The 16,214-nt window shown below is 42.5% G+C and overlaps 1 protein-coding gene across 1 annotated transcript in view; it reads left to right on the forward strand.

Moving 5' to 3' along the window:
• Nucleotides 1-16,214, forward strand: part of LOC144827873 (uncharacterized) — a 448,943-nt gene that overhangs the window by 403,639 nt on the left and 29,090 nt on the right. The window contains exon 10 of the mRNA XM_078686037.1: nucleotides 5,890-6,132. Coding sequence (XP_078542163.1) covers nucleotides 5,890-6,132 — 243 coding nt within the window. The remainder of the gene's footprint in view (nucleotides 1-5,889; nucleotides 6,133-16,214) is intronic.

The following is a 16,214-nucleotide window of genomic DNA, read 5'->3' on the forward strand; positions in this document are numbered from 1 at the left end:
AACTTGTCCAGTTTGTGGGGAAGGCAATGAGACGTTGGGTCATTTCTTGTTTATTTGTCATGTATATTCTGTTCCTAGACGTGTGTGGCTGGCCCCCATGTGCAGAAATTTGGGTACTAAAAGCAGCATGGTTGCTTTACGTATTGTTAAAACTACCTCCTTAAGCTGGATTACCATAGCGACCGCAAAGTACTTGGGGTGGGCGTGGGTAACAAGGCAGAGATTGCTAGTAGGGTGACTACTCTCTGCCTAGTTGAACAGAGACTGCTAGTTTATCTATTCTCTGTTCCCATGCCTGGTGTCTACCTGACGAAAAAATTTTACATTGATTTTTAACTATGTAATTGGATTGTTTTTTAATATGTTTTACAATATGAACTTTGCACCTTGATGGAAATTAACTGGATGTAATGTTATTTTAAATCTCTTTTTATGTGTATTGTGCTTAAAGTCATTCTGACTTAGAAATTTAATTGTATTTTATTATGTGTTTGTTTGTCTGCTTTTATGAGTAACTACTCGAATAAAGCACTTTTGAATTGAATATTCATAGATTTGAAAGAGCTTAAAATATTTCTTGAACTCTATTCAACAGGAATGATATTCCGGGCCTCTTTTAGTCTTGTAGGAAGTATTTTGTGGGACACTGTATCAAATGCTCATGATTAGTCAATCAGAATCATCACCACTTTTTTTCCTCTGATGAAGATTAATTCTAATAAAATCAGTGACTTCAAGCAGCATCACTTATGTGCCAGATCCAACAGAAAGATCAGATTGAGGGTGGGGAATATTTCCCTTATCTTCAACAAATATAGTCAGCTAACTGTTTAACAGTTTTTACAGTGTTGTTTTGAGTGCTGGTATTAGAGAGTTGGGTCTATAATTGTTCAGGTCCTTAGGGTCTGAATAATTATTTTAAGTAGAGGCAGTAGTAAGGCCTTTATCCCAAGCAGCAGATACAACATCCTCTGCCAGTGTCCTATCATGTTGCCCTCTTCTTGGACTACATGAGACATATTCTGGTCCTTATTTCCCTTCTTAACCACATTGCATATGAGAAAGGTCAGATGGAGAACTCTTTCTGAACTCTTGATAATTCTCATACCCATTCCTTACATTAGCCTGTTGATGTGAAGCAACAGGCTCTAAAGTCTAAAAGGAAGGCTGTGGAAAAGGATCAACTCTCTGTGGAGATGCTACCACTGCAGGGTTATGTGGTTCAGCTTCATTCCTCCAACAAAACGGCTACCACCACGCCTGATGGCTCTGCCAGAGAAAACAGCAAAGGAATAAATATCTTCCTGGACTTCTGGATGGGCAACACTACATTTCTAGAAGAAGAGAGAGATTCTCATGTCAAAATATCTAATGTTTAAATATCCAATGTCCAAATATCCCTCAAGGATAAGTTGGCAGGGTATGCCCAGACGTGGGTCCCCTGCTCCCCTTTTCACTGGGTTCAAGCTAGCCTGGCTGATGAGGTGTGTTACCCCAAAACTGGTCCCAGGATGCTTGTTTCCAGTTAATGGAAGACCTGGCTTGGCAGTTCGGGCTGGACTGTTCCCATGAGGCACAGGGTCAAGACCGATTTGCATATATCTGGGTCTGCACTGTGGTGGCAAAGTGAGCTAAAGAACAATGATGGATTCAACCCAGATCTGTGACTGGGGGTGAGTGTCTGAAAAGTTTCAGCGCTCGGTCCATCATCTCCTTGTGTTTGCTTTGTTCACCATAAGTTGGCAGGGTGTGCCCAGACGTGGGTCCCCTGCTCACCTTTCCACTGGGTTCAAGCTTGCCTGGCTGATGAGGGGTGTTACCCCGAAACCGGTCCCAGGATGTGTATTTCCAGTTCCGGGAAGACCTGGCATGGAACAATTTGGGCTGCACTGTTCCCATGAGGCACAGAGTCAAGGCTGATTTGCATTTAGCTGGGACTCAACTGAGGTGGCAAAGTGAGCTAAAGAAGGATGATGGATTCAGTTCAGATCTGTGACTGGGCGTGAGTGTCTGAAAAGTTTCAGCGCTCTGTCCATCATCTCCTTGTGTTTGCAAATATCCCTCATAGTCAGAAGGTGTCTTAACTTTGAGCCAAGAAAACTTGGAGCCTTTTGATATTGATATGTGTGTGCACATTGACGTTGAACTTATGATCCTTGTAGTAAATCTTCTGTTTAGCCTTAAGTGCCTAGAATTTGACCACCTACACGTTGATCAGGATTAAGAGTGTCAGTGGTAATGAGTTGCTGCCACTGGCCTTCAAAGTGGCCTGAGGAGAAGAGAGGGTAGAATGGAAGCCTCTTCCCTTGAGGTAGAGGTAGACTAAAGAGGTTGCATTCTTGGCTCAATTTCCCCTTCTTAGCCATGGGGCTAAACCCTTTCCAGCCTCTCCGCCTCTGATAGCGCATATTTGATCGAATTCCACAATCCGTAATGGAGTGAGAGTCAGGAGTCAGAAAGACACACCGCACAGACATTGTAAATGCTATTCTTCAACATCTTGCCCCCACAGGCTGGGTATTTATTTCCTGTGTAGTGGTATAAAACACGGAGGTGAAAATAGCTCAAGACAATTCAAGGGAAAAACATGTTTTTCCTAGAATAAGTGTTGAAGTACAGGGGGCGTCCTAATACAGTGAGTGAAAATCAGTCCAAACATTTGGTGTAAGTAGCCAAAAACACCCAAAGTAAAGCAGGATTGTGTTCAGGATTTTGCTCACAGAGCAGAAACTATCACCGGCTGGTCATGATAGGGAACACTTCTGTATGTTGCTGCCAGTAAATTTACATTGGGACTTCAAGTCCCACAGACACTTGTATTCTCCCCAGCTGGTGAGAGAGGGTTAAGGAGATGGGCCCTCCCTCATACAGCTGAAGCGCTCAAAAGCACCTACTCTCTCCCATAACACGAGAGGTATGCTGGTGCTGCCCGGGCCAAGAGCTGACCTGTCGGCGTCTGTCAGATCATAAAGGAAGCTGGGCCGGGCCATCCTTCTTGATTTTGAACTCAGACACGTGACACAAATCTGTGCCAATATCCTGCACCATGGTAAAGAAGATATCCATGCCATCACTGGTAAGGAGCAACCTCTAACCAGCTCTATTGCTAACTTTCCAACTACTGTTATGTGGGTTAATAACCAAGAGATTCTGTAGAAGAAAGACTGGACATTATCAAAAGAGCAGCACCTGAAGCCTATGGCAATAATGCCAATATTGATCCTGCTGTCCCACCTTGCTTCCTACTGCGGGCCGTCTCTCAATTGGTGGAAGGAGGGCCAATCCATCTGTTCCAGAGGCACCACTTTCCATGGAAAGAGAAGAGGCTACAAACCTGAGTTCTGATTCACTCTTTTTACCCCCTCCCCCACCGACCAAAAACAAAAATGACTCTGTGTGCAATCTGCAGGTGGCGGGGAAAGTAACTTGGAATAAAACTGTATTACCTCCAAAGCAATTTGGTGGGGAATGGTGAAGAATGCGGCTTAGACCCCAATTCGTGAGAAATTGCATAGTATGTAGGGATTAATATTGAAATTTATGGACCTGATAGTTGATTGTCTGGGCGCTTTTGAAGATAGTATTTTGGGCTTTATTGCGTGTGTACAGTCTCACAAGGAGGCTCCACCTTGCCTCTAAAAGAGACCAGTTAACTTCTGTTCCGTCTATTAGAACTGTAATCACACTTAGTAACCTTTCTCTTGCAAACCCCGGTTTTGTTCCAACTGCTATTCCTGCAAGGCCCATGGGTATCTCATTGTGTAATAAACATTCCTCACCAACCATTGGATAGCCTTTCACACTCCATCTACCACCGGAAGCTACCTTATATGTTGTAGTTCCTAAAGGTGTCCCATTGCTTAGACCCTAGAAATCAGAGATCCAAGAGCAACTAGTGAGCAAATTTTTCCATTTGGGAGTTTTATTTGATGATGCATGTAATTGGAAAGCACAGAGACAGATTAGGAGCACTGAGCTTACAAGGAGTATTAAGACCATATTTGGCTTTGCCTCCAAGTTGGGGATCAAACTGCTAAATAAATTGATGGCAGTGCACACAGCTAAAAGTCCCCCCATTGCAATTTACAGTGCCAGACCTTGGGGGAGGCAGGAATACCCTGTCTTGCAGGTATTGTAAAATGGATTTGTGAGACACTTATTTGTTTTGAATTACCTCAGCCTATGTTTTCCACACTGAATAGGGGATAGGCTATATTACCGATTACATTTGCCGGCAACAATTGCTTCTCTGGCTGTCCATATGGACATAGCATGACGCCAGTTTCAATAGACTGGTCCCGTTAGATTGCCTTAAATTCAACAAAGACCATCATAGTTCTTGATTGTCTAACATAAACAACCTATGCCACAGTTTTGACATGGCTGAGCAGTCTAGCAAGCCACACATGTCAAGGCTCACTTTTTTGGCTTTTTTAAATATGCCAGAGGCAGCCGGTCAATTCCAGAAGTTGACTGTCAGTAATTATCTACTAATTCAACCTCCATCTGGAAAAGCACCATATCTTACTTGGGTCACAAACCGATAGGACTGATATTTTCTAATATGCTTTAAACTTCAGACTATGCATTATCTTGTTGCGTCCCAACCCCAGGTCAATATTCGGATGAGCTTACACTATGTCAGTGTGGTGATTGTTCACCACATAGTACAAGTGTAGTGTTTTTCTTAAAATTTTATACAGCATCAAGAAAGCTGTTGCCGCTCCCTATTCGAAAGTATGCTGGCCTTAGATAGTGCAGATTACATCAATTTTCTTACAGTCACTTTCCTCTATATCAGCTCACCTGGCTAAGCCAAATATATGCAAATATCGATTAAGTTGTGAGGATAGCTGTTCTAATTAGTGGGATTCTGAAATGTACTTTAAGTTATTGTACGTTCTTATCATCAACATTACATTATTGGTATGTTGAACATTGAATGTGACTGCTCAAGCTATACAGTATTTCGCATTGCACCATCTCTTATTTCTTCATTTTATATTTGTATGTTTTGACATGTTTTCATGATGAGACCTTTTACTGTGTTGAGGAAATTTAATAATGTAGCATGTTCTCATCATGATGAATATTTTTACCATTTACATGTTTTTAAGATTTATTTGTTCACTGCGGTCTTAAAAATATGCTGCTGTACTATGCTTTTCTTTTATCTTGTTTCTTTTAGGGTTATGTTTTTATCCCCAAAAAGATATTTTAATGATAGGATAATGGTATAGAGGTATAAAGGTATAGAGGTGTTCTGTGCTTGTTGTACCAGTTACACTGCAACACCACTTCATGTTTTTATATTTAACGTTGACTTTCTTAACCAAATAGACTGATATTTGTTTCATTTATGTAATTTGTTTAAAATGAAATCAGCAAATCTTGCTGTTTCTTTTTATGGAATGGGCTAGGAAATATAGAGAATTATGTGTTGTCATGGATCTTGCACATGCTCAGAGATATCCTGACTTTTATGAATATCATAAGGCATCTCATGGTGAAGAACTACTTGTATAATATGGTGGTAAGTCCTTTTCGCACAAAACAATCCCTTGCCACCAAGGACATATGAGAGAGCCAGTCAAAACTGTCCTGTGATCCAGCCCTATGTGTCATGAATGCCTTTGTGCTTGACACAGTTCTTTCATTTCTCAGATGTATGACTTCCCATTCCCTTCTGTTAAGATCAGCAGCAAAATCTCCCTAAAAAAATCAGGGTCTGTAACACCCTCTGCATCAGGCACTTCATCTGGAGTCGCGTAATGTGTTCTCAAGCCTCGTTCCTGAACATGAATCCAAATAGCATTGTTAGTTTATTAATCAGTACATTTTAACCTCCTCTCTTCTATGTACCCTAAAACTTCTTGTTTGTATATGCAGCAACGTTACTGGACCATCAGAGGATGGCTCTGGATCAATTACTGCCACCATGGCCGCCTTCAAGTCCAATTCCTTTAATGATCCAGTCTTAGAAAACGACACCCTGAAGGTGGGCACACCAGTCTACATTGGTATTTCAACTACATTCCCTGATGGAGAGACATTTACCCTAAGGGCAGAGCGGTGTGTTGCTGCCCCCAGCATCAACCTGGGTGATCCCAGCGTTGAACTCATATCAGGCGGGTAAGTGACCATTTCTCAATACTGACCTACCTGTCTCCTCCTACAATAACATAGTCACTCCCTGTGTCCAGTGGAATGTGAGCACTTCAATATGATTACAATACAATTAATAGATGACCCTGCGTATCAGCACAAAATGGTATTGATAAATAAAAAAGAGAAAGAAATGTTAAATGAAAATAGAAATCAAATGACAGTAAAGTGAAGGTGAATACATTTATGCAAATATTCATCAAGAACCTATGCGTTTTTTGCTTGGAATGGGAATAGACATGAGTAGGTTAATATTGTATTATGTGTATAATGGCGACTCGCATGACAGAGCGCCCTCTCCTTAAATGATAGTGGTGAATTCATTCTTCATGGGAAACAATGGAGTATATGTTTTCAATCTTATTTAATTTCAATTCCTTTAGGAAACACAATACATGACTTCACAGTCTAGGCATATAAGGGCATACAGTGTATGTAATCATGCCTAAAGCTACTGAAAAGGGTGGAGGGAGAAACCAGAAAGATCGTTTTCAACTCGCATTTAAGAAATTGGAAGAACATTTTGGAGATGTATATCCTGGGAGACATATATTCTCTGGACTTTGAAAGGAAAATGAAAAGGTTACTGCATATGTTACAGAGTTAAGACAGGTATCTAATACTTGGGAGTGTGTGAATTTATGTGACACACTAATGCATGATTAGTATAAAGCACAAACAAACCCAGAATTCTGGAGCACCTTTGAGTTGATAACCCTAACCTCAATGATATCACAGAAATACTATAATATATAACACACACTGCATCATGTGTAATGGAGGTGCAGCCTCCCACTGAATATTCTGCTTGTGGCAGAAAAGGTCAGGCAAAGCTGCCAACATCTTGAGATGTGTCAGGAAACAAATCAAAAGCTGACAGTCACAATGCCAAGGTAAAATGTTTTAGATGTGTTAACAGTGGGCACTTAGCTCGTAGTCATGTATGTTGTGTTAACAATTCCAATCGCAGAAAATAATGTAACAAAGGCCATGATGCACATGTTAGAGGAAAATCTCACAAATCCAAGTAAATATGGTGCAGGTGTTGGAGCATGATGCCAACAAAGTAGTTTTTCCACACAGATGGTAATGATGAAAAAATACAAGTTCTATGTTGTGAAATAAAGTGAAACAAGTCAGTTTGAAGAGATGCTTCTTCCCCATTTACAATTATTGGCAAGAGTATTTTGCCCAACAGGGATAATCACTTATCATGAATTACTAGAGATTGACCTTGCAGGGTTTTAGGTTTTTAATAACTAAATGGAAGAAGCCAGGGTAAGATTTACTGTATGATTAAATATTGTGCCCAGAGTTACCTGCAGTCTATTTTGGTAGAGTCACAAAGGCTCCCTCTTATTGTTAATTTGTATTGGTTGTATAAAATGATGTCAAAAATGCTTCTTTTTAAACCTGTAAACTGTTATGATCTATGTCATCTAGATTGAACAAAGTGTTATTGATTGATTTATTGATTGACCCTGCAGGGTAAAACAAGGACCCAATCCCATTTGATAGTATGATAATTGTGCAAATTCCCTTTAGAAGGTATTCTACAAACAGAAAGGTTTATATCACCAAAGAAGTGTGACATTTATTGGAATGTAAACAAAACCTATTGTGCTCAAAGTTTGCCCCGCACCTACCCTCATGGGCAAACATTCAGAAGAAGTATTAGAATGAATAGCAGGATAAGGGGTTATAGAACTCATTGTGGTCTGCGAATGGCCTGCATCTGTAGTAGTGGCTAAAAAACCTGAATGTAGGGTAAAGTGTATTTATGTGGTTTTACATGACCTAATTGCTGGATTGTCACCCTATACCCAAACATAATGACCTTCTTAGGATGGGGGGTGATGCTGGCTGTTTTGTATTAATTCATGGTTCAGTCTGTACATACCAGCAGGTTGAGCTCCACCCAGTTCCCAGACATCTTACCCCTCACTTGTTACACCTCTGGGGGCATACAGATTTCACTGAATACCGTTTGGGTTGGCTGTGGTTGCCGTCACCACATAATACTTATTGGGAGATCTTCTCAAAGTTATATTCTTTCAGGATTAAATTCTTACATATTTGATATTCTAATCTACAGACTTGATATGGCTGAACACATTAAAAAACAGTAAGGTCCTAATTCACTTGAAGGATCAGAGCATTCCAATCTTAAAAAGAAATGTCAAATTCGTTGTGAGATCAGTTAACTACCTAAGAAATATGATTACCCAAGAAGGCATTAGACATACACATGACCTTTTCTTGGCAGTCAAAGCAGCTCCTAGTTCCACTGATAAAGATCAGCTTACAACATTTTTAGGCCATGTTGAGTTCTGATGAAAAACATCCCTGATACTATTCATCGGCTGAGAGTGATTTTAAAAGAAGGGCTTGCAGTTTATTGGAATGAGGAGTGAATGTTCCTACTTTTGGATGCTTGATATTCATAGAAATACAATGCTCACAACTGATGCTAGTTCAAAAGGACTAGGTGCCATATAAACACAGAATGTAGGCAGTAAAGAATGTATAGGTGCCTTTGCATCAATGGCAGTCAAGTGATCGTAAAACACCTATTCGAACGAGAGGCGCCAGCTTATTCCTGGGCTATTAGACAATCCAGTTTTTTGGGGGGTTATGCTGTTTGCCATCCCTACTGATTACAAACTCCTTATCCATGCATTTGCCCTTAAAGGGTCGGATTTGTTCCACTTCTACAATAGGCAAATGTTAGATGTTTATAACTTTGTTATAGAATATATATCTGTTGTAATACAAGCAGTTGCCACTGTTAATAATGCTTACCTCTCTAGGTGTTTGCTACTGAAGAGAGTAACCTGGATGAAGATGTGATTCTGAAAGTTGAGTGGGAAAGATGCCTAGCTGATGGAGAGACTTTAGTAAAAGTAAAAACCTTTAGGAGGGCAGGTCTAAGAATATTTCAGTGGTTCCATGAATATGAGTGTACTTGCTTCTGGATTGTGAATAAATCAATACTAGCAAAAGGGAAACTAAAGCCAAAACATGTTTTGTCACTTATTACATTCATGTATTGCTTCTTCTGGGCTTACAAAGAACAACCAATGGTTTTCTGAAGTCAGTAATTGATCGAGGTGCTGATATACAGTTTCACCACATACCAAGCCGTGGGCATTATAGCTCCATTCAATCAATTCTAGTTGTGTCTTGTAGCACTGTACAATTCAACCTGCCAGAACCAATAGCACTGAGTTATCATGCTCATGGCTACATATTATGACCCAGATTTACCCAACCCCAGGCAATGTAGCGCAACACCCACAGTTGCTGTGCCGAATTGCATGAGAGAGAGAGAGAGAGGAGTGCACCTTTATCAACCTAGATATGGCATTCTCCTCCCCTCTCCCTAGCTCCAGTTCAAAATTATGCTGCAGAAAACCACACAGGTACCTTTGTACCATAGTGCAAAAGAGTCTGCATGAGTTTGTACTGGAAGGATAGCTATCCAGTACAAAATACTTTGCTTATATTGGCTTTAGAACTTTTCTTATTTTGTATGTGTGCAGTACAGTGCAGCATTTTCTCCTTTTAATGCCTGCTTTCAAGTGGCATTAAATTTTGCACAAAACCCTACCTACGATTGTTAGTAGATAGGACTTTGCATGACAAACTTTGGTTGGTAGCACCGGAACTCCCATGTATTACACATGGGACCCCTTCTTGACACAGAGGAACTCACAGCAGTGCTTTGCAGTGGTTTGCAATCTTTTATCTTTCTTTTTAAAACCAACGCAAATACCAATTTGCCTTGTATGTAATTCTCCCAAAAGGGTTTGCCATAGGGTCTGTGTTAAAAAAGTAATGCAAACCTGACACAAAGCCTTAAAAAATCTGGACTTATATATGTAGTATACTATCCATACCGTACATTCACCATCAATGGTTTAGCTAATTAGTTACTTGATACAGAAGTTTGAATGTAGTTATGGGGTATCAACCTGGTGTAATAAATGCAGTTGCCAACTGTTTACCATGTGTACCTCTCCGAGATGTTGATACTTAGGACAGTAGCTTGGATGACAACATAAATTTATAGGTATATAATGAAAGTATTGCTGAAAAGAGTGGGAAAGATTTCTAGGTGAAGAAACAACTTTAGTAAAAGTAGAAAGCTATGTGATGGAGGGCTGGCCTACGAAACATGTTTTAAAAATCAATCTCAAATCCTTTTTGGAGATTCAGGATGCACTTTATGTAGGGAAACTCTGCAGGTGTGAAAAACAGATATTACCTTTCTCACTCAGATGCAAAATTATAGATTTAGCTCATGAGGTCAACATAAGAAGTCTCATTATTGGTGGCCACGGCTGTATGTTGAAATGAAAGGTTGGGATAACATCTGATGTGACTGTAGATAAAAGTAATTCATACAACACCTCTTTCCTCCATGAGGTTCCCACCAAACCATAGGCCAAGATGGCCATGGATATTGTGAGTCCAGTACAGGATCAATAAGATTGGGGGTGTAAACTTCCGATTTCTCAACAATCAAGCTGGCGCATCTTGTTAAAATGCATTATGAGAAGCAGGACACGAGGAAGGCTCAAGACGCAGTGGAAAGAGAGAGGAGTGCAGATTTCATACTTGAAACTAACCAAGTTTTTAGGCAGAGACAAGAGAGAGAGTGTGTGTATGTGAGTGCTTCTGTCTATGTCAGCACATAGAGGTCCATGGTAAAATCTGACAGACACTTCACCATACCTAACTGAAAACACTTGACCCAAGTGTTTAGTACTGCCTACATGTTTTAGGGGGTGTATCACCCCAAACACCTCCTCCCTACCTGAAGCTATGCTCCTGGTCAAGTATCTGCTAAGGGATTGGATGGTATATTTATACTAGTGCACAAGGCTGTGAACTGTTCTTCTATGAAGGAACTCATTGAGTTTTATGGGACCTTCATCTAAAAGGGATTCCTCACATATGAACCATGGTTCCCAGTCAATGTCTGATGAAATGAAATTTATTTAACAGAGATTGAAAATGAAGCATCATAAAACAGCACCATATTGTCCTAGGTTCAATGAATTAGATGAGCTTGTTAACTGTATGATTAATGAGGATCTATGGATGGTCTGAGTCAATGCTTACAGTGAAAGGGATGATTTGCTAAATATGGTATAGGATTCCACATTTCCCCCATCCTGTGACTGTTATATACCCTTTTGTATGCCTTAGAGGAAGGGAACTAAGCACTAAACTGCACCACCATCGGGTTAATAATCATTGGTAAGTGCACGTAGATAAGGATGACATAATAAAAAAAAGGCAACAGAAAGATAAAAGGAAGCATGGTAAATTGTAAAGTGTAGGAATGCTCAATTGAAGAGTAGGGTATGTGGTTTAAGTTCAATGGCCTGAGCTTAATGTGAGCAAAGGCACAGAATCTTAAAGAAGTGCACCGAAAAGAATAAACAAAGTGTAAACCTGTTTTATTACTAGATCATGGGCAGGACTGGAGTAAATTTGCAAATAATATTTTCTTATTCCCTCCTGTATACTCTAAGTCAGAAAGCTGTTGTGCTCTCCTCAGTAATGTTCTATAACTTTTAGTTTATTATGCGCCTTGAGGTGGAGTGACTTTTTTTGCCTTAAAATCTCAATAAACTTATTTTGATTTTGACAGAAACTCTGACTCTTTATTTAAGGCCCAGTAATGTTATGTTATGTTTTGTTAATTTTGCTTGTATAGCGCATGGCTACCCCAGCAAAGGGGCGTCCCCGCGCTTATGGACATAGCAGGAGATGCAGAAACGCGGCCAGTGAGAAAAGCTAGATAGAGGAGAACAGTCAAGTTTTAATCTGTTTTCTGAAGAGCATGTGGTACGTGGTGGCCCGAGCCTTTAGGGGGATTGAATTCCATAGCTTCGGGGCTAAGTACCTGAAGGAGCGGCCACCAGCTCTACTTCTCTGAATTTTGATTGTGCCAGCAAGGGATAGATCCGCTGAGCGGAGGGTGCGCGTGGGGACATAGAGGGTACAAAGTACCTGCAGAATTCGTGGACCGGAGCCATACAAGATTCTATGAGTAATGCATAGAGTTTTAAATTGGATGCGTTGTTGTATAGGCAACCAGTGCAAGCGTCTAAGAATCGGGGAGATGTGGCAGGTTTTAGGCAAGGCAAACAAAGTACGGGCAGCCGCATTCTGAGCTCTCTGTAGTCTATTAATCACTGTTAGGTTAGAGCCCAGCATGAGAGCATTGCAGTAGTCTAGATGTGATAAGACTACCGCCTGGACTATGACCTGACGAGTGGGAGGCTCAAAGAAGCCAAGAATTGGTTTAAGAGCACGCAAGCGGCCGTAGTAGGTGCCCGCCACTTTTTTGGCATGTGACTCTAAAGAGAGTGAGTTGTCCAACATCACACCCAGATTTTTTACTACCTCCTTAGGAATAGGTGGAGGTCCTAATATGGAGGGCCACCAATGATGGTTCCAACTCTGGGTTTCCTTGCCTATGACAAGAACATCTGTTTTGGAGGAGTTTAACTGAAGACAGTTCTGGGACAGCCAGTTAGAGATGGCCAAGATGTCTTCCTGGAATTTGATTTGGTCTAACTCAATGTCCTTAGAGATAGTGAAAACAAGCTGAGTATCGTCAGCATACGATACCAGCCTAATTCCACGATCTCGTGCCAGCACTGGCAGGGGGCGGACATACACATTAAACAATGTGGGGCTAAGCGCAGAGCCCTGCATGACCCCACACTCCACAGAGTGCCTACTGGACGAGTACGGTGGGGCATGCACCTGGAAGGAACGGTCTGATAGAAAAGACGTGAACCAATCCAAGGCACTCCCTCTGACTCCGATCTCCCACAGTCGCTCTAACAAGATCCTGTGGGAGACCGTGTCAAAGGCCGCACTCAAGTCCAGCAGAATCACAATTGAGGTCTCGCCCTGGTCCTGCACCTCCCTTAGATGTTACGTGACCGACAGTAGGGCCGATTCCATACCGTGTTTGGCACAGAAACCATTCTGAGACTCATCCAGAATTCCGTTGGATTCCAGGTGAGTGGTCAGAATGGAATTCACATGAGCTTCCGTGATCTTAGCAAGGTATGGGAGTAGGGAAATCGGTCGGTAACTATCTGGCCTAGCGGGGTCTAACGTTGGCTTCTTTAGGAGGGGAACTACCTTAGCATGTTTCCAGGATATGGGGACGGCTGCTGACTGAAGAGAGTTGTTAATCAGCGTTAGCCCCTCCCGCAAGATGGACTCCTGGAAGGCTCTAAACAGGTCAGGTTTTACCGGGTCTTCCGGGGAGCCCGACTTAACCCTGGAAGCCAGAGATTCCATCTCTGTCAGCTCGATATGTGGTAAGATTTGAAGCGGGCACAAAGAGGCAATAGGACCTATGGTGGGGCCAGGGGCCGTAGTATGACCATCCGAGTGTAGAGAGTTATAAATCCCTTTTATTTTGTCCAGGAAGAAACAAGATAGCTCTTCGCACTGTGCATCAGATGCTATCAGATTACCTGAACCTTCCGGAGCCTTGGTCAGATCCTTCACTAAGGCAAAGATAGTTTTGGAGCGGTTGGTACTGGAGTTGATCAGGTCAGAGTAGTACTTCGCTTTAGATGATTTAATAAGTTTATGATATTCTTTAGTGGCAGATCTAAAATTGGTTTTAGCCACATGATCATATGATCGTCTCCAAATACGCTCCAATAACTTACATTGCCTTTTTTTGTCTGCAAGAGCCTCAGAGTACCACAGGTGGGATTGCACACGCTTAGGCCTTGATAGTTTCATAGGGATAAAATAGTCAAGTGACTCATTTATCCATTCCCTATAGGCTATGTCAGCCTCATCGATATTGCTAGGCCAGACTGGGCATGATACTTTCAGTCTGGTTTCAAACAGGCCATTATCCAGTTTGTTCCACGGGCGTCTCCTCCGTAGGGGGGGAGGCGCATCCCTGCGGCCTACTGGGATCTCAATCGAAATAAAGACTGGGAAATGGTCGGTCCAGCTAAGGGGGCTAGGAGTAGTGATTTTAACTTCCTGGATGTTAGTAAATACTGGGTTCAGAAGATGACCTGCCTGATGTGATGACCCATTGACTAGCTGAATCAGCTGGCATGCCTCCAGGTCACCTAGGAATTTTTGGATAGAAGGTGCGTCACGGCGCTCAAGGTGAAGGTTGAGGTCCCCCAGCACAGTGAAGTTTGCTGATCGAAGAGCTAGCGCCGAGATGAGCGACACCAGTGAGTCCTGGAAGGCGCTCGCTGGCCCAGGAGGGCGATATACCAGCAAACCCGTAAGGGTAAAAGTGTCAGAGACCCTCACCATAAAAGTCGCACTCTCACAATTAGCTAAACATGTGGGGTTAAGGGTGAAAATATAGATGCTTTTAAAAATTTATCGCAATACCGCCGCCCCTTCCTGTAGGTCTGTTCTGGGCACAAATTAGGTAGCCTGGAGAAAGAGCCAGGGTTAGAACAGCTGGAGTGTCAACAGTAGTCCAAGTCTCTGTCAAAAATAGGAGGTCAGGGGAGTGGTCGATAAGTAGCTCATGGACATCTTCATAGTGTTTCACTAAGGACCTACAGTTTAAGCTCACTATCTTCAATTTAGTGGAATCATTGATCCCCGAGACTTTGGCTGTTGGCATCAGGTGACCCTCTGAGGCCTTGAAGCCACATTGGTCACATTGAGCGCATAGAGAACCGGGGTGCCACATATGAGACCTGCATCTTGCATAGCTCCTAAGAGCGAACAGCTCCTTGCGAGCATAGGGAGCCATTTAAGAACCTATCAACCAGAGGTCCCGGCTCCTGGCGACGGACCAGCGAGGACGGGCGCAGACGGGCTCTCCTTTGGCGAGCCTGCGGCGACCCCTGCCGGCGGTACGCCGTGCGCGTCCGCTGCGCGGGAGAGTGAAGTGCCGAATAAGAAGGCACCGGTCCCGCCTCTGGCGGAAGTAAAACGCCCTCAGGGGCCGGGCCAAAGGTCAGCAACGCCCTCCACACAAGCGTCACAAGCCGTGGTGGACCGGGGCGATGACCGAGCAGCAACAGGGTAAGTAGCACAGAAGTACATTTTATTAAAACAAATATGCCAGATAGCAGGTTTTAAAAACGAATGACAAACTTTCAGCACGCTGCACCAGCACCTCACATTTCAGGCGCGTCCGCTGCGCGGGAGAGTGAAGTGCTGAATAAGAAGGCACCGGTCCCGCCTCTGGCGGAAGTAAAACGCCCTCAGGGGCCGGGCCAAAGGTCAGGAACGCCCTCCACACAAGCGGCACAAGCCGTGGTGGACCGGGGCGATGACCGAGCAGCAACAGGGTAACTAGCACAGAAGTACACTTTATTAAAACAAATATTCCAGATAGCAGGTTTTAAAAACGAATGACAATCTTTCAGCACGCTGCACCAGCGCCTCGCATTTCAGGCGCGTCCGCTGCGCGGGAGAGTGAAGTGCCGAATAAGAAGGCACCGGTCCCGCCTCTGGCGGAAGTAAAACGCCCTCAGGGGCTAGGCCAAAGGTCAGCAACGCCCTCCACACAAGAGGCACAAGCCGTGGTGGACCGCGGCGATGACCGAGCAGCAACAGGGTAAGTAGCACAGAAGTACACTTTATTAAAACAAATATGCCAGATAGCAGGTTTTAAAAACGAATGACAAACTTTCAGCACGCTGCACCAGCGCCTCGCATTTCAGGCGGGTCCGTCCAAGCAAAATCAAAAACAATGCAGCGGAATGGATACAGCAATAATTATTTCAATAAATGATGGAAACCTGAGTTAGTCCATCAATGAGAAGTCATTCTCAAACCAACAGATTATCTTAATTCAAGAACACACTCACACTGGGTTGTAGATCTGATGTAAGTCATTATACATCACTTTTTTATATATCTATATGTTTTTTCATCACTTGTACAATACAGATTTATTTACAAAGACATAATAAAATATACATGCAAACAATACATTTATATATCGGAAGACAAAACAGAATCCTTGGGACCCTAATACTGGTATTGCTGTGAAACAAACTTAGAAG

Source organism: Lissotriton helveticus, chromosome 4_1 (assembly GCF_964261635.1).
Source record: "Lissotriton helveticus chromosome 4_1, aLisHel1.1, whole genome shotgun sequence".
Classification (NCBI taxonomy): domain Eukaryota; kingdom Metazoa; phylum Chordata; class Amphibia; order Caudata; family Salamandridae; genus Lissotriton; species Lissotriton helveticus.